Source organism: Coenobita brevimanus, chromosome 79, assembly GCF_032717465.1.
Source record: "Coenobita brevimanus isolate Jiangsu-jjx chromosome 79, ASM3271746v2, whole genome shotgun sequence".
Classification (NCBI taxonomy): domain Eukaryota; kingdom Metazoa; phylum Arthropoda; class Malacostraca; order Decapoda; family Coenobitidae; genus Coenobita; species Coenobita brevimanus.
Genome location: NC_137032.1, coordinates 4,415,001 through 4,435,000, shown reverse-complemented (window position 1 = coordinate 4,435,000; position 20,000 = coordinate 4,415,001). Strand labels below are relative to the sequence as shown.

Below are 20,000 nucleotides of genomic sequence, written 5' to 3'. Positions count from 1 at the left end.
TAAGGGAAGAGGAGTCGATTTGGGGACAATACAGGTAACTTTAGAAGTCTGATTTGACTTCACAGGCATAGGGGATCACTTTACGAGCACTGGGTTCTTTGTAGGAGTAAAGGAGAAATAGGTTTTGTCAATCAACCTCTGTACTACCAGGAAATCAATCAATCAACCTCTGTGCAACCAGGAAATCAATCAGTCTCTGTGCCACCATGAAATCAGTCAATCAGCCCTGTGCACCTAGGATATCAGTGTTTGTCTCTCCCCTCCCATGATATCAACTAAACAGTCAGTCAACCTCCCAGTGCTCACAGAAAATCAATGTCAGTCAGTCAGTCAGTCGGTCGGTCGGTCGGTCGGTCAACCCAAAAGAATATTCAGGTAAAACTATTCTTGCCGCGAACAGATCCGGGAGTGTCTTGGGGCAAAAATATCTTCTTGAAATTCCTTTACCCTGGCATCTTTCAATGTTTGACCCGCCTGGGACCTAGTACATCATTTTCTTATTTAATCTTGCTATCCGTTGACGATTTTATTCAATTCTGGAGTGGCTCTTCGAACGGGGTACACCTGACCACACACACACCTAGGACAGAGGAGGTCTAGCTACGATTTCCGACGTTCGTGCATCACAGTTACTTTTTTTTTTTTCTTTTATGCAGGGAAGAAGGAACCAAAGGCCAGAAGTCCGCAAGATTGTTCTCTCGAAGAAAAAAATAAAACAAAAACAAGATAACAGAGGGACAAATTCAAGATCCATTCATTTCGAGATGCCTGGATACGATGCGTTCGAAAGACTGGAGGGCATAGGCAGTAGGAAATACAGTCAGAGGAAGACAGTTCCAAAGTTGACCTGTTGTATACCTGGAGGACTGGGAGTAACGGTTAACTTGGTCATTTCAACTAATATTCTTCACACGTACGTTCATTCATGTCAGTGCCACCAGGAAACATGTCATTAGGTCAAGGCCTTTAAGTGTACCAAATGTGTACCTCTTTAAGTGTAGGTCTTTAAGCATATCTCTGGGACATTGATGCTGCCCCACGTTCATATGTAGCCAACTGTACATGAAGGCGTCACTTTGCTGTCTCTCATCAACTTAATCAAATACTTCCAAGGTAATAAGAAAGAATTAATAATATGTACGTCATTAGGTAGAAGATATTTCCCTCATTAATACGTATACATCATTTCTATTCTGACCTTGCACTAGTTCACTCACTTTAAGTTGGTCCAAATTTTCATTCCTTTTCAGCTTAGTTCACGTAGCTCAGTGGCAGAAAAAGACAAAACTGTGTTTGGCTCTGCATACTTTCCGTACCACTTCTTCGTGACTAGCATTATATTCTAGTGTTAATCTATTGTTATAACTTAGCATTCATGGTGGAGGGATGGTAATATTAGGCCAAGTTAAAGTGAACAGATTATAATATCCCATGGTTTTATACCGCTTACGAGATACCTTTAAAACTGGATGGGGTAGATATGGAGGTAAATTTGGAGGTAAATATAGAGGTAGATATGGAGGTAGGTATGAAGGAGGTAGATGTGGCATTACATTAACTATACCTACCATAAGCTAACCTGGTTCAGAAGCCACGGCCCTTTCCTGTGGCGAAGCAGCTGATAGGCTCACTTAAATTGTTCGTTGAGCTGTTCAGTTATATATACGAAATGTTCTTAAGTAATAATCATACTCGTTCTTTTCTATAATAATGGTAAGACTCAGGAACATAAAATACAAATGATTTTGAGGCACTGTCACTTAAGGGAGGATGTGGAAACGTTAATTATGTACATGCAGCCGTTGAAGTGAAGATTGATCGTCGCTTGCGGATGAAGCCTGTTCATTATTTCCTTGTTTTGTAGCAAATTTAAAGCAAACAGAAACAAATCACGTAAGGAATATCGTACAGTAGGCAATGAAGTACAGTATAAGCAAACGCAGTGTACCTCAAATCATTACGTAACCAATAAAAGTCGAATTAATTGCGCTTAATCCGGGGGGAAGGTTATATACCCAGGGGAACAGCCACCCGACTGAATATATTTTCTGTTTGATATACATTAAAAAGTATCGTTAAGTTTAATAACCTGGAAACCTCGTATATATTTCTGGTTGTAGCCTACTGCAGTGACGAAAAAATCCATTTACTAAGATGGCGATTTTTGTGATTTATTCTTGCCGCTGCCTGACGATTTATTCAGAGCAGGAACGAACCCAAATGTAAATATAGAAACCGGTAAATGTGTGAGAGATATTTTGGGTGTATCCGGGGTCACAGGTAGGTCGTGTGTACGTGAGTCAGGTCTGTGTAAACACACACACACACACACACACACACACACACACACACACACACACAGGGAGTCAAGCGAGTGTTTGTTCTACTTTTTGTTTATCCGTCATTTCGCACAGATGTCTAAGAATATCATCAGTGTTTCCCATAAAAATCCTTTAACCTTCGGGTCCGCAGTTAGGGGTAAATTGCCCCGTCGGGGGTAACTTCAAGTTTTCTTGGAGTAAAGGGACCCATCCGGATTAGAGTAGTTAGTATGAACAAAACTTAGGCCTTTGTCTGGACAGTTGAGAGCAGCAAATTCTGGCAGGCTGACATCATGCGTCTCTCCCGCTCCCTTGCAGGTCAAGAGGGATGTTAACTTAAGATATTTGGATTACCGTATCATACCACAAAAATCATCGTATTTTTTTTATAATTATCCTGTTCTCTAGAAGCACAATGTTGTCTCTCCCCGGGGCTACTAGTATTGCAGGCCTATTCCTGATCTATTGTACACAGAATTTGAACTGTTTCTGATCTATCGTACACGGAAATTGTACTGAAGTTTAATTTCAATCCTCCTGTCTAACTGTCATGGACACTTGGCTTCATATCTCTCCTGTTCGTCGACCAGAACACGTTTATAATGTGAATGTCACCGGTTTGCGTTGCTTCAGTCATTTACAGGTTTTTGTTTTCTTGTAATGTCAGAGTGTGGATGTGTAACAAAAAGTTTAAATGCATTTCCTCCTCAGAATTAACTCTCTCTCTCTCTCTCTCTCTCTCTCTCTCTCTCTCTCTCTCTCTCTCTCTCTCTCTCTCTCTCTCTTCCACGGAGCTCTATGGTGCCGATTCAAGTATCCGAGGTAGGAATAATGAGATTTTCGAAGCCCCGAGCACCACAGCATCACAATACACCGAGAAAGGGAGGGGAGGGGAGGGGAGGCAGGATAAGGGGGGGGAGTATATAAGGGGATAAGGGGGTGGGGGTGTATAAGGGGGTGGAGGAGTGGATAAAGGGGTGAGGGAGTGGATAATGGATGGGGGTGGATGGGATTGGACTGGGGGCAGACCTTCCATTAGGGTGGCATTTTTTTTGTGTGGATTCTTTTTGTCAACGTGATTGTTAATGGTGATTTTTTCCTCTCCTTAGAACGAGTTATTCTTTTCATTCTATTCTTGCTCTGTTATTTTTTATTTTTTTTTTTTTTTTGCCATGGAGGGAATTGTCTTGCGCACTTGAGGCCTTTGGTTCCTTCTTCCTTGCATAAAAACATCTTAACGATCTGATTCAGCCTGGGATGAATTTAGTTGATCCGGGCGCGTTAGATGTAACCCCTCCGAAAATAAAAATCGGTGCCAGAGGGTTTTTCAAGCTGAATAAAATCGTCTGGCAGAAGTAAGAGTTAATTAATGAGGCTTTTGAGAGGCAGGAGATTTTCTAAGTCTCTCACAACTGGAGATCTCCCCTAAAATAGATTAAATTATTCACGAATATCTAAAGCAATAATAAAATACCGAAAAAATCTCTTCTGCGCTGAGTAAAAATCGTCTGGTGGCAGCAAGAAGAGTTGATTGTGGACGTGATGGTGATGTCTTTAGAGAGGCTGTCACACTTCCTCTTCTGTAATTCGACTTGTTATTTTGACATCCTAATCCTTAATAAAGAATCTAATACCGCCTCTCGGGGGATTGAAACAGAGGATAGTGTCACCTATTCTCTCAGTCTCACTGCCTTATGCATAGCCATTACACGCGTACACCTTCGTCCCTACACTTCACACCTCTTCCCACACCTCCCTACACCCTTCCCCACACCTCCCCACACCCTTCCCCACACCTCCCTACACCCCAGTACCTACCTAATACCGCCCCTGGAGGTGTTAAGGGTAAGATAGTGTCACTCCTGTTTCACTTCTTACTCTCACTCCTCCCTGCCCCTCCACACACACCTCCCACATCATTCCCTATCCACCCCACACCTCCCACATCATTCCCTATCCACCCCACACCTCCCACATCATTCCCCACCCACCCCACACCTCCCACATCATTCCCCATCCACCCCACACCTCCCACATCATTCCCCACCCACCCCACACCTCCCACATCATTCCCTATCCACCCCACACCTCCCATATCATTCCCCATCCACCTCACACCTCCCACATCATTCCCCACCCACCCCATACCTCCCTACGTCGCAGTACCTACCTAATACCGCCCCTGGAGGTGTTGAAGGCGAGGATAGTGTCACCTCTTCTCCATGTGACTTTGCGTGGAGGGAAGGGTATACGGTCGATAACACATTGTAGTTCTATCCTGCTGCCGCTGTTGTAGTGCTTCTCCTCGACGTCACGACCTCCCTCCTCCACCACCCTCACTCGTGGCTCTGTGGGTGAGGGAAATGAAAAAAGATGATGATTTACACATATGCCTGTTTACCATAAGAGCATTTTTAGCTTCCTCGGTTTCCTCTCACTCAGCTACCTGAATATAATAGCTTGGTTTTAGCTGGAATGGAAAGCTAAACTGGTCTTGGTCCTGAGAGACTTTTAAGGCAGGAAATCAGACTTTGCTAAGCCTTAATCATCCCCTTGAAGAAGACCCAGAAATATAGTGCTGAGTATCGCCATTGTAGTGTTTCGCCTTTACCACCCTCACTCGTGGCTCGGAGGACGCGGGGGAAAACATGGTATAAGTTAGAATTTCACCTATCGACTGCAAGAGGGTGTTTCTGTCAGGCCCTTATTACTCACCCTCAGCTGTATAATACTGCCTCGTGTTACCTGGAATGAAATAGAGTTGCCCTACCGATGAAAGGGTTACTGGTGATGACATAAACATTCCGGGCCCAATAAATAACTATCAGGTGAATAAAATCTTCGGGCATTAACTGGGAGATATTGCTAGAGCCGTTCCTATCATGAGAGGGTTACAAAGGAATCATAAGAAAACAGCCAATCCCATTAACCCCTTCGAGGCGTAGGGCGCCGAGGCTAGGCTAGGTAACCCATTATATAACAGGGTAGATGACCAGCCTGTACCCTTTATTGGCATTAGGTGACCGAAAAATATTGGGACCTCTTAGGGGTTTGAATCTAGGCAAGACCGTCACTCCATTTGGGGCATTCTAACCACTATTCCACTTGCCCTAACAACTTCAGCGCATTAAGGCAACACGTAGGCCATGTCCATCAGCATTACGCCCTCAGCCCGGCTCAGCACTTGAACACATCCCATCGGCACATTAGTCCAACTCAGCAAAATCGTATCAGATCAGCTTCACATCAGCTCAGCAGGTCAGTAAACTAGGTCCCAAAGCCTGCACGGAGCGCGCGCGCGCACACACACACACACACACACACACACACACACACACACACACTCTCTCTCTCTCTCTCTCTCTCTCTCTCTCTCTCTCAGTCCTTGTGCGGGCAGTGGACGCTTCTCTATTTTGGTGTCCATCCATCCTTTGTGGACTGGCAGGCTGTTTAAATAGGCCTAACTGAAGTAACAATTAGGGATGGTAACTATGCCAACCTGAAGGACGCAGTGGGTTTGTTTCCCTGGATAGCGGATGAAGAACGCGCCACAAGCTCAAAGATCAAAATTTCGGAGATGAGCACCGCAGCTAAGTATGGTGTCTGGTCCTATCTTTATCTTTACCTTCACATGCTCTCCATTCCTTTCAGCGTGCAGTTTCCCCTAAATTTGCTTATGCCGACCCGTAGTTACTTTTTATACAGACTTCACAATCTTCAAGCGCAGTCATTAAGCCGTGGTGCGTCAAACAACACTGGTGAAGGAAAATTGCAGGGATATTTACCTTTCAGTATGTGTGTGTCTGTGTGTGTGTGTGTGAGTGCGTGTGTGTTATATTTTTGGCCAGCTGCAATCTCTGAAGTGTGGTGCACCAAAGAGTGGTTATGAAAGAAAAATGACACGAGTGCTGGATCAGGTGTGTGTGTGTTTTTCCATACGTTCCAGTATCTAGTTGTTTTCATAATTTTGTTTTTCACACACACTTTCATGCTTTCCCCTTGCAATTTTGAGAATACATATGAATGAAAAATAACTTTGTGACCTTTCGAGAGAGAGAGAGGGAGAGTGGGGGGGGGGTCTAGTATATTTCAGTCACTTTTTGAGCAGACTTCACACGCTTCTCTTTTGTCTGTATTTTCTTGATCCTTAATTCACTCTCACATAAATCTCACACTTATTCTCGGCAGTTTGTAAAGTCTTGAACATGTACGACTGGATACATTTAACAGCCAATTGATCTGTCTATCTAGCCATCTGTCTGTCTGTCGACACACACACACACACACACACACACACACACACACACACACACACACACACACACACACACACACACACACACACACACACACACACACACACACACACACACACACACACACAAAATATGCTGATGCAGTAGTACAGATTTGTTTTATATTGTTTGGGTGTTTCTCTGTATACTTAGGCCCATTTCACAGCCTTCAGCAACAGTCAGTCTGATGCATGTAAAATTAGATGTCAGAGAGGCGATAGTGGTGGAGGAGCAGTTTTCTGTTTTCCTGTCATTTGAACTCGTAATCTCCCAAATAACCTACACATGTTACACTTTAGGCACATCTCAGAAACCTGCCACTCTTCCCTTCCAGTTCTTAAAGTTTGATGCACCTAAGAGTGAGTATGAGAGAGAAATTATACCAATGAAACAACACTTTTCTTTCGGCAAGTCTTAGTTTTCTTCATACGTGAGTTGCATTTCGCTCAAAAATTCACCATCTCTAGTGGCAATCAGCCTGGTACACGTAAGCGTGCATATGAAAGAGAAATGATGCCAGAATTTCAGCAGGTGTATATTTTCCAGAGCCCAGCGTGTGGAAGCGATATCAGCATCTGTTTCTCTCGCCAAATGCAGAGGCGGCGCTCTGGAACTCCCGCGAAAGTCGATCGGTTCTCCCAGGTTTAATCAAAGACGGGAAAAAAAAGAAAAGAAAAAAGAGCAGAGAAATCCCGCTGAGACATTCCCGGAGAGAGAGAGAGAGAGAGAGAGAGAGAGAGAGAGAGAGAGAGACCTGCATTTCCCTGAACACGGAAAGTGCTTACTGGGTGTTGGTTCGAAGCACTAAGAGGGTGTTCGGAGCACTGAGACGAGGATTTTGCGGGGAGCACTTTTAACCCCACTACTGCGATGTTTTTTTTTTTTTACCTTTCTTATACAGAAGATGAGCAGAGGAAGGATAATTCCATACACCAGATTACAGATTACATAAAACAAGAAAGACGGTCTCAAGTAAAAGAAAAGAGATACAGGATGTAGTTTGAAGCACTGAGAGGTTCATGGTATAGAAGATATTAGTCCTTATTGCTCCCCCAGTACAAAAGATCTCCCCAAAATCGTCCGGAGGTAGCATGAATAAAAATAGAGTGGGTGATCAGAGAGGACAATGAAGAAACACCTGAACTTTGACCTTGACCTTTTATCGATCTGTACTAAAATGAAGTCGCTTCCTTCTCATCCCTCACTCAGTGCATGTGCTAGTTTTTATCCAGGTCGGGTCAGTAATTGCAGATCGGGTCAGTAATTGATAAACTTATATACATACATACGCACATAAGTACATAACACACACGGAAGCTGACTCAGTGATAATAAATGTCTTCGACAACTACGTCATCAGGGGTAGCTGTTCCGAAAGCGTTTAATCCCTTCAATCCGATAACTTAATTCACCGATACAGCCTAGTCGAGCTACCTCCAGACGATTTTATTCAGCTTTGAGGAAACGTCATGTAGTGAGGGGTTAAGGAAGAATATTTTTAAACTCCCTAGGTCGAAAAATCTCTCAAAAGCTGATACTGTCCAGAAATTAAATGAAAAGCAGGTCATTGGATCCAGAGGTAAATTTGTCTTAACGTTGGTGTCTTTTGTAGTACAGTCTTGCAACATCAGTAAGATTTTTTTCAAAGATTTTTTTAACCACTTCATTCCGATGCAGTACTTTTTATTTTATTCATGCTGTCCTCAGACGATTATATTCAGCTTTGGGGAGACATTTCACTTATATTCAGCTTTGGGGAGACTTATTTCACGTATATTCAGCTGTGGGGAGACATTTCGCTTATATTCAGCTTTGGGGAGACTTATTTCACTTATATTCAGCTTTGGGGAGACTTTTTTCACTTATATCCTGCTTTGGGGAGACATTTTTCACTTATACTCTGCTTTGGGGAGACTTTTTTCACTTCTATTCTGCTTTGGGGAGACTTTTTTCAATTATGTTCAGCTTTGGGGAGACTTATTTCACTTACATTCAGCTTTTGGGAGACATATTTCACTTATATTCAGCTTTGGGGAGACTTATTTAACTTATATTGGGGAGACTTATTTCACTTACTGTATATTAAGCTTTGGGAAGACTAATTTCACTTATAATCAGCTTTGGGGAGACTTTTTTCACTTATATTCTGCTTTGGGGAGACTTTTTTCACTTATATTTAGCTTTGGGGAGACTTTTTTCACTTATATTCAGCTTTGGGGAGACGTATTTCACGTATATTCAGCTTTGGGGAGACTTTTTTCACTTAGATTCAGCTTTGGGGAGACGTATTTCACGTATATTCAGCTTTGGGGAGACTTTTTTCACTTAGATTCAGCTTTGGGGAGACTTATTTCACGTATATTCAGCTTTGGGGAGACTTTTTTCACTTAGATTCAGCTTTGGGGGGACTTACTGCACATATTTTCGGCTTTGAGGAGACTTTGTTCACTTACATTTAGCTTTGGGGAGACTTTTTCACCCTGGAAGGATTAGATATAGCATTCATTTACCCTTTCACCATGAGAAATCATGCCCGAGCTGAGTAAAGTCGTCTGGAGAGGGCAACTTGAACACCTTCAGGGGGAGGACGAATTATTTAGTTTATTAACCCTTTCACGACGAGGGGTCTTCAGTCAGTTGAATAAAATCGTCCGGAGATACGAGAAGCCCCTTAAATTCTTGGGTGTATTTTTTTTTTTTTTTTAGTTTATTCTGTCTACCGAAAATGTAATTCAACTTACGCCAGACTTCTAGTAAGGAAGGGGTTGATAAGGGCTTTTCCTAACACCCTCCAGTTTGGTAAGTCTCGTCAAGGCCACATAGAATTCCCCGGAGGAAAAAAAAAAAAAGTACATCGCCGGATTCAAGAAAATAAGGCGGAAACGACAGACTACAATGAATAATTATTATCACCCGCCCTTAGCAACGCGAGGCGATATAGTTTTTGTCGGTGTGTGTCTGTGGTTGTATGTATCTGTTGCCAAAATATCTCATCTTCAAATTTGGTTTGTAGGTAGCTTGTACCTTAGCCGACAACATACTTTGGCGGGCGATTAGCATTCGGGGATATGTGAAGGGATTAATGAAGTTACGACAGAAAAGTAAAATAAAATGAAAAATACATCACTAGACTGAAGGGGTTGGGGCGGATAATACTGTACGTCTTGGTAGTTTAGGGGCATAACTTATTGCCCTGAGAGAGTCTGTGCATGACGCCTCCTCCTCCTGTCAGTGCCTGATTTTCCTTCCCTGCCGCGTCATGAAAATTGCGAGGGATACAAAATATAGTTTACGAGAATACCTCACACCGATCCCCTCGTCATAGGATTTTTTGTTTTTAGTTTTATGATTTTTTTTTCGCTCAATCCTCTTGTTGCATTGTGGGTGTGGTGGTGATTGTGGTGGTGATGGTGTTAGTAGCCAATTGTGGTGTGGATAGTGGCGATGGTTGTCATTGTGGTGGTGGAGGTGAGGACAGTGGTGGTTGTAATGATATTGTTCATGGTGATGGTGGTTGTGGTTGTAATTGTGGTGGTGGAGGTGGTGCTGTTAGTAGTGGTGGTGAGGATAATGTTAGTAGTAGTGGTGGTGAGGATAGTGGTAGTAGTAGTGGTAGTGACTGTTGTGGTGGTGGCTGTAGTGGATATGATGATGTGGTGGTGGTAGTGAAGTTAGTGGCAAGAGGTGTTAGTGTTGGTGGGTGTATAAGTAAAGTTGTTGTTGATGGTGGTGATCATGATGATTAAGGTGGAGGTGGTGGTGAGTGTGGTGGTGCTGGTCATGACTGTGGTGGAGTTTGTGATTGTGGTGCTCAGTGGCTCTGATGGTGTTAGTGATGACTATAGTAGTGGTGATTGTGGTGAAGATGATGGTGTTGATGGTGCTGGTATGACTGTGGAGGTGATGGTAATGACTTATGGTGTTAGTAATAACTGTGATGATGGTAGTGATGACAGTGATGGTGATGATATGCCATTGGTGATGATGACTGTGATGATGGTCGTGATGGTTGTGATGGTGATATGCAGTGATATGCTATGGTGATGACTTTGTGATAGAAGTGATGACTGATGGTGGTGATATGCTGGAAGTGATGATGATTGTGATGGTGGTGGTAATGACCGTGATGGTAGTGGTGATGACTGTGATAATGGTGATGATGGTAGTGGCGATGGTAGTTCTGTTGTTGGCGTGTTGTTGATGTTGCTGGTGCCCCGCCGTCTGAGCGTCGAGGCGGGACTTCCACATCATCAGCTCACAAAACCTTCCTCGCCTGCCGCTCATCTGCCTTTCACGCCACATTGCCTCATGCACGCCCTCTACCTCGCACACCATCCCACTCTGCCTCCCTCTCTGCCTAACTCCTTCCTTGCACGGTTTTCTTCCCAACCCACCTGCCCCCCTCACAAATCTGCTTCATCGCATATCTGCCCCCCCCTCACCCCCCCACACACACACATAACTGTTTCCTGACACATACCTGTCTTCCTACACGCACCTGTCCCCCCCCCCTACACACCTGCCTTCTCATACACCTAGTTCCCCACACATACCTGCCTCTCTTACACATCCTCACATCCTTACTCACTCTTGCCTCACCATATCCCACCCCAGTCTGGTACCATTGCCGTCTCTCGCCATATCATGCCCCTCCATCGCCACCCCTCTGCCCTCTCAATTTCCCCTCAGCTCTGAATTCTGCTACGCCTTTTCCCTTTCCCACGCCTCCTCCCACACTCCTCCCACGCTCTAGCCTTTTACGGATCCGGAGAGTGATCCAGTCTAGTCTTCTCTACAACCTAACATCGCTCACAACTTATCCATTCATCAGCTCTGACCTTTCGCATAGACATAGCCCCACCCAGCTACGACCTTTCCTCAGACTGATCCTACCCACAGTCTTTTTTAGAATTCTCAAACAGTTTCTTCATTTTTTATAGACAGTCCAGAATTTTCAACATTCCTAGATACCTGACAGCATTACCAGACCATGAACATGTTGGTTAATTTCCGGATTATTTTTGGCATATGTTGATCTTTTCCCAACAGATCATTCCCCGCATCCTCAGACCTATATATGCATTCAGAGATCGTTCGTAGCATCTTCAGCAACTTTCTCATAATTTTTCCAGCCTCGCAGAGCATTTCCACCATTCCTAGATTTGTTTTCTATTATAACAGAACTTTTCCATCACTTCAGGTTTCCCATACCTTCTATCTCCACACCTGTCACTGTACACCTTTATTTTGCCATCACCAAATTTGTCATCACCACACACTTGCCATCACCACCACATCTACCGCCGCCACCACCACACTTGTCACCATCGCACCTGCCACCACCACACCTGTTACCACCTGCCATCTCCACATCTGTCACGAACACCACATCTTTTACCACCACATTGTCATCATCACCATACCTGTCACCTGTCATTACCACACCTGTCACTACCACACCTGTTACCACCAGCCACTACCACACTTGCCACCACTACACCAGTTACTGCCTGTCACTACCACACCTGCCACCACTACACCTGTCACCACCTGCCACCACCACCACACCTATCACCAGCACACCCGTCACCACCAACACCTGATATCCGTGTGTTGCCTGAGCTCCTTTTCACACCTCACCGAATCTCGCCATTTTCCCGTCTCTCGTTTTCCGTTTTCTTGGGTGCGATAATCACTTGAGCTGTTTTCCCTCTCGTGAGATGTGCTGTAAACACTGAAAAGGGGAAACGTTCTTTAGACACTTTGATCTGTTTACCTCAAGATCAAACGTTTCCAATGCGATATTCAGACATCGTATTGCCTTATCACGAACGTCTCTTGAGCTGTTACCACTGTTTTCGCATTCGCACCCTCACTGCTTTTCTATAAACATTGAAAGGTGTGGGGGGGAGGGGAGAGAATATTTTTTTTGGACAGCCTCATTTGTTTACGTCAAGTTTAACCCTTCCGGTGCGATATTCACAGCTAGATAGTACATTATCACGAAATTCGCTTGATCTGTTTTCAGTGTCACGAGATAAATTCACCCCCACTGCTTTGATGCAAACACTGAAAAAGGGAAAACATTTTAAAGATATTCTGATCTGTTTGCGTCAAGCTTAATCCTTCCAGTGCGATAGGCGGACATTGTATTATCGCGAAAATCACTTGATCTGTTTTTTCTGTCCCAAGATATTTTCACTCCCACTGCCTTTGCTGTAAACGCTGAAAAAGGTGAAAGATTTTAAAGGGAAGCATTTTAAAGATATTCTGGTCTGTTTTCGCCAAATTTAACTCATCCCATACGGTATTCCCAGACAGATACCACATTATCATATTAATTCCTTGACTTATTTTCACCGTCGCGAGGCACTTTCACAACCAATTATTTCATGTGAACACTGAATAAAGAAGGCATTCTTAGTGCGCGTTCATACCAAATGCTAGTGCGGGCGGGTATGGGCGGGAGTTTTAAATCACTGAAGCCCATTTGAGTGGCCCGACTGAACGCGGGCGGGTACGGGGGAGAAATGCTATCCTGTTACAATGATGCCAAACTCCGCCCGCGTCAGCAGTGGACTCAACCTCAGAAATTTTGGTTTGTTTCCGAAATGTACAAGTTTTCGTGTGGGATATTTACGTAAAATTATTAAATTCTCACAATACTCATTTGTGGTGTCTTCCCCTGGTGCAGAATATTCTCACTCCCTCTCATGAATATTCTCACCCCCATTGATAGACCTTAAACGCTGAAAAATAGGAAAGCATGTTAAAGATATTTTGATTTGTTTATGTGGCCACCTTATCGCTCTGGTGCCAGGTGTTAGTGATAGCCTAGGTGACAGAGAAGATATGGCAGTCGGGAAACCAGGTAGATTACTATTATTATTATTATTATGTTACTACTACTACTACTATTACTGCTACTACTACTACTATGATGATGATGATAATGATGATGATAATGTTGATCATGCAATAGCAAAATAAATAATCCATTAGCTAATATACATGAAAGTAAGGTACCACGTTTTTCATGCTTGAAACCGGATTGAGCGAGAAGAGGGAGCCACAACTGCAATTTATGAAGGAAATATTATATAAGAGTCAAAGGAGGCTTTATAGTCACATTTCCTTAGTTATTTAGTTTCCCTGCGACGACTTAAAGTTCTTTTGTGTGCTTTATCGTTTTTATATCATCATAGTTTAATCAGTGACAGAGTAGAAGGTGCTAAAGTGTAACAGGCAAAATAAATTGCATGAGATCTGGTGCTGCGAGATCTCCAATAGCCACTAGAATATGACCCTTGAGCCTTAACATGTGCGAATGTCTTATCAGAAAACACTCGGCAGATTCCCCCTGTGAGAAGTGCTTTATAATGTGGCCTGGGTAATAATACGGTTTCATGACCCCTTGTGAGGCCCAGATAAAACAGGAAGGAAGGAAGGAGGGAAGGAAGGAAGGAAGGAAGGAAGGAAGGAAGGAAGGAAGGGACGAACGAAGGAAGGAAGGAGGGAAAGAATGTAGAGCCCTGAGGAAAAGTTGGCTGATACCTCTCTGCTGTCTGTGGCAATGGCAAGTGCGACATGAACTAGGAGTATTAATATATAGTGGCAATATGAAGTACACGGCGAAAGAGTATGAGAAGGAGGGATACTCATCTTTGGGGAGGAAGGAGAAGTATGGAAGGCAGGACACAATGCCAGTACAAGATTATTGGCCAACTTTTGCTCAAGGCTGTGAGAAGGAAAGAAGGATCTGCTCACACTAGGACCAGAATCGGATATTGGATCGTATTCTAGGTAAAATAGGGACTTCGTAATACCTTTTCCTGAGCGATTTAGTTTGCTTATTACACCTTTACATTTTCTTAGGAGTTATTTACACTATTTACCTACAGACAGTTTCATTATCTTGAAAAAGAAAGAAAAAAAAAAGATCTTACGGCATCTCTAAAGCCACCTAGAATGCTGTCTTATGTCCCACCTTAATGAGGGATTCAGAAGCGTCTTAAGCACTTAGGCCCCTGTTCTCGTAGGGTAAGCAGGCTCCCTAGCACCTTTTCCATTGCAATTTATTTTTAAATATGGAGGGTTAATATCCATTTGTACGTTATTTATAAAGAATTTGGCGATGTTTGAAGGATATAATATATGACACAGAATAGGGCAATAATAGTGTAATAAGAACAATAAGTCGCTTAGGAAAAGGTGTTAGGGAGCTCCCTGAACCGACGAAAGTATGGGCCTTAGACTGGTACGACTTTCCTCATGTAAATTAAAGAGTCACCCTTTGCCCTAAAAAAAATAAAAAAATAAAATAAAAAAATAAGTGAGAAGGGGTTGAGAACGTAGCCAACTCTTTAACTTCTAATATAGTTTTAATTCTGAGTAATTTCGAACGATTTAATTCAGTTCAAGAAAAAATTATCGAAACTATTACATTAACCATCATCAGCCCCTTGATTGTAATGATTTTATTTTAAAGTTCTTTTTCTTCCATCAGACGATTTTTCTGACTTCAGGAAAGGCGTATCTTTGGGGGTTCATGAAGTGTTTTTGTTTTCCTCCAGACATTTTTACTGAAGGGGTTTCATGGTTTAGGGGTTTCATTGTGAAGGGGTTTCATGGTGTAGGGGTTTCATGGTGTAGGGGTTTCATGTAGGGGTTTGATGGTGTAGGGGTTTCATGGCGTTTGAGTTTCATGGTGTAGGGGTTTCATGGTGTAGGGGTTTCATGGTGTAGGGGTTTCATGGTGTAGGGGTTTCATGGTGTAGGGGTTTCATGGTGTAGGGGTTTCATGGTGTAGGGGTTTCATGGTGTAAGGGTTTCATAGTGTAGGGGTTTCATAGTGTAGGGGTTTCATGGTGTAAGGGTTTCATGGTATAGGGGTTTCATGGTGTAGGGGTTTCATGGTGTAGGGGTTTCATGGTGAAGTGGTTTCATGGTGTAGGGGTTTCATGTAGGGGTTTCATGGTGTAGGGGTTTCACAGTGTAGGGGTTTCATAGTGTAGGGGTTTCGTACAGGAGTTCTTGTTTATTATCTAACCCACTGGATAAAAAGAAAATAAGCCAGATAAATCCGCCTATAAATAACAGGAATTTAATATAAGGTGTCACTCGTATAGAAGTGGCTGTAGCGGCATCCACCTACCCCCTCACCACCGCCATGATTTTTTCTATTTTTTTCCTTTTTTTTTTCCCCTGCGGCCACCAGACGATTTTACCAATTTCGGGAAGGACGTCTTGTAGTCAGGGGGCTAATCTAACTAGTGCCGAGGAGGAGAAGGAGGTGGAGGAGGAGGAGAAGGAGGTGGGGGAGGAGGAACTTTTTATCGCTGTCTCAAGTTGGGATTGTTGGAGCAAAACTTGGGCCACAGTGAAACAAGTTGCTCTGGGATTTCCGAATTACAGGAACCGATCCATCTTTGTTTTTGTGGTGCGGGGACGGCCTTTAACCCTTTCAGCCCTGTGACGTATTTATTTTTTTGATCAGGCTGCACCAGACGATTTTCTTCATTTTAAATGAGGCTTAGTTTACGGATTGGCTTAATCCCATGAACATAGTGACGTATTTTCGTGACGTATTTTGGTGGTATTTTTGGTAAAGTTAAACAAAATCATCCGGAGATAAACAGAATACATTGAAAAGAAGTCTTGGTTCTGAAGTGATCAATCTCTTCACTCTGATGACCATTTTCTGTTTAATTCGTGCTGCTTACAGACGATTATCTTTCTGTAGAGGAGATGTATGGTTATGGATGAGTCAGTGAAGGTGGCCTGAAAACCTTCTGTATCCGAAAAGCCGTAATTAAGCTGAACAAAATCGCCTAGTGTACTGACAAAATTCTATAACCCTCTTCAGCTTAGTTTGGGGCCAGATGTTGTGAGACCTGAGGGTGGATTTCACTATACTCCTTTTACTCTAACTTGGCCTGAAATTATCATCTCTCCATCTCGAATGCTAACAACAAGAGATTAATATTAAAATGTGATGCTAGTCATGTAGAAATGCTATGTAAAGGATGTAGAGCCGTAGCATTATTTTTTTCAGTAACTCATCCACATGAAATAAGCTGAATTTGGGCCAAGTTAACGCAAAGAAAGGGAATAGTAACCAAGGAGACTCGTTTCTGCCTCAAAACTAAGGCTTATTTAATTATGCAGCCACAAGTTAAAATTCTAGGTATGGGAGTGTCTCATTTCCGTCAGATGAAAACAAAGTGACTATAGTAGGAGGAAACTATATATATTACGTCGGCGGTCAGAAGGAGTTAAGCACGAGAGAGAGGAAAAAGTTAGTTCGATTACCTGTCATTTGTTGCTAATTGTCTTTTACCTGCATTCACTGTTTGTTTTTATGGTTTGTCTTGATAACCCTTTTACACTTCACTCACTACACGTCACTGAATTTTACCTCACTTCAGCTCATCTCACCTTTCTTCTTATCTCTTTTTATTTCGTTTCATGTCATGTCATCTCATCTCATATTTTCTCCCTCTTACCAAACTTAACTTCATATCACCTCAGCTAATCTACCATCACCTCACCTCATCACGGCTCAGCTAAGCCCACCCTTGCTTTATCTGCCACCATCACCATGCCATCACCACCATCACATTGTCACCACTACCACCCTTCAGCCACCACCCATATCCCTCATATATCACCACCACCCAGTGACACCACCACCCCTTTGCCACCGCCACCACCACCACCACCTTGCAAAACCACAATCCCTTTGCCGTCACCACTACCACTTAAGGACATAATATTTATAAAGAACAAACTACCTACCATCACTGACACCATTTTCCTACCACCATCGTTTTCTTGCCACTGTCACCCTTCCACCACCCCACCACCACCACCATCCTGTGAGCAACACCAGCTGCCACCACCCTGCCACCACTAGTACCCTGCCACCAGCACAAACCTGCCACCACATTTTTCATACCAATACTCCTTTACTACCACCACCCTCCCATCATTACCCACCCTACCATAACTACCTTAACCTCCAGAACCCTGCTACCACCATGTCCACAACACCCTACCATAACCACTACCACCCCTGCCACCATCCCAGTACCATCACTTCTACACTGCAACCATTCTACAACCACCATCGTTTCACCACCACCACCACCACCCCTCCTACCATCTCAGTACCATCACTCCTACACCACAACCATTCCACCACAACTACTTTACCACCGCCATCCCTTCACCACCGCCACCACCATCCTTCTTGCTTTACTATCCTTATCTTCAGCTCGTAGATTTAGATATCATAGTGACAGACAGCCCCGGAAGTACCATTAAGCCTGTTGCTATTTACTTTCATTTGTACCCCTGCCACCACTGTTCTCATATTACCAGTTCCCTACCACCTACCCTGCCACCACTTCTGTGACAGCACCTTAACACCACCACCACCACCACGCCTACAAACATTCCACCACAACTACCGATTCACCACAGCCTTGCCACCAACGCTTCTGCCACCACTTCCACCCTGCCACCGCCACCACTGCCATCACCATCCCCGCCACCACCCCGTTAACACCTCTCTTACCAGGGTCACAGGAGTCATTCCACCACCATCATTCCATCACCTCCATCCTACCACTACCATAACCCTGCCACCACCATCCCTGATCCACCGCCACCCTACTGCAACCAACATTCCTCTACCACCACCATAACCCTACAACAACCAACATTATTCTGCCACCACCACCACCACCCTACAACCACCACCACCACCACCACCCTACAACCAACTTCCCTCTGCCAACACCACAACCCTACAACCAACTTCCCTCTGCCAACACCACCACCCTACAACCAACTTCCCTCTGCCAACACCACCACCCTGCCAACACCCTGCCAACCCTGCCATCATCCCGGGGCGTGTGTGAGATGAGGTGGGAGTGTCTCTGGTGTTGAGGACAAAGTAACCAGCCCGGCAAATGAGTTGGCTGCTAATTCAACCGTGGCTGTGTGTGTGTGTGTGTGTGTGTGTGTGTTGGAGAGAGAGAGAGAGAGAGAGAGAGAGAGAGAGAGAGAGAGAGAGAGAGAGAGAGAGAGAGAGAGAGAGCAAGACAGACAGATAGACAGACAGACAGAGAGGAGAGGGGGCGGAAGGAAGAAAAAAGGAAAAGGTATTATGTGTTTGTATAAGAGAAAGTGTGTGTGTGTCTGTGTGTTTCACATTCATTGTTATTACCGGTATATCTTAATTATATGTGTATCATAAACTCCTATGTATGTAGGCTATGTGTAGTCTTGATTGTGTGTGTGTGTGTGTGTGTGTGTGTGTGTGTGTGTGTGTGTGTGTGTGTGTGTGTGTGTGTGTGTTTACGTGTGCTCTGGTGTGCTTTGGATGGCTGGGAGATGCAATGAAGATAAATGAAAAGCGATGAGAATGGCCGTAGTAGAGTGGGCCACCTTCCTTACACTTTCCCTGGGGATGGTGTAGCTAGATGATCACCTTTTTGGACTGCCATTAACACACTAATGCCTGTATGCATAGCCCTTTAATCTGTAGTGGCGTCTTTTCTCCTTTAATCAGATTACTACCAAAACATTTTATTTAAGAAAGATCCCTGTTAGTAAAGTGGTTAGTCTAGGCAATATCTATCCTCTGTAAGTGAAAAAGTAGTCACAGATCAAAGTAAACTCGTCTGACATTTAGAATAATATAAAATCGCTGGATTCTTGGGGTTACGAGAGCTCCCAGGCATCTCTTCCTTGGTGATTTTGTTTCCAGCCACGATACACTTAGATAGAACCCAGACTAGAACTTTTAACGAGTACTTATCACTAGTATTTCTATTATCACCACAGCTACCACAGACACCACATCATTAACATCACTAACCATACAGAGAATGTCTTAAAGTAGGGCTAAAGGTGAAGTGGAGTGAAACTGATGTGTAATCCAAATACACCAAAGAGCGCCATCAGAATTAATGAAGAAATTCTTGAAGAAGTTGAGTACAGTTACCTGGGGCAAATAGTAAACCTAACGAATCACCATTAGAACGAAATTAAGACACATTACAATTATATGGAAAGCTTTCGGTAAACCTAGTGTCATCATGAAAGTATAATCCTAACTATGATGTACGGTTGTGAGACCTGGAAACTGACCAAACCAATGGAAAAACAACTAATCCGTTCTCAAAGAACAATGGAAAAGTCAGTGTTGGGTTTATCTTTCAGAGACAGAAGAGATCAACTTGGGTGAGAGAGCAAACTACAGTCAGATACAATATAGAAGTTATAAAAGAAAAGAAATGGAGGTGGGCGGGTCATATAGCCGGAAGGAATAACCGATGGAGCAAGAGGCTGACTGACTGGACTCTAGGAAATTGCA

The 20,000-nt window shown here is 43.6% G+C and overlaps 1 protein-coding gene across 1 annotated transcript in view; it reads right to left on the bottom strand.

The window, feature by feature from the left end:
- The window catches only part of LOC145408974 (cell adhesion molecule 3-like), a 54,103-nt gene that overhangs the window by 4,057 nt on the left and 30,046 nt on the right, over positions 1-20,000 (bottom strand). The window contains exon 5 of the mRNA XM_080279550.1: positions 4,492-4,669. Coding sequence (XP_080135676.1) covers positions 4,492-4,669 — 178 coding nt within the window. The remainder of the gene's footprint in view (positions 1-4,491; positions 4,670-20,000) is intronic.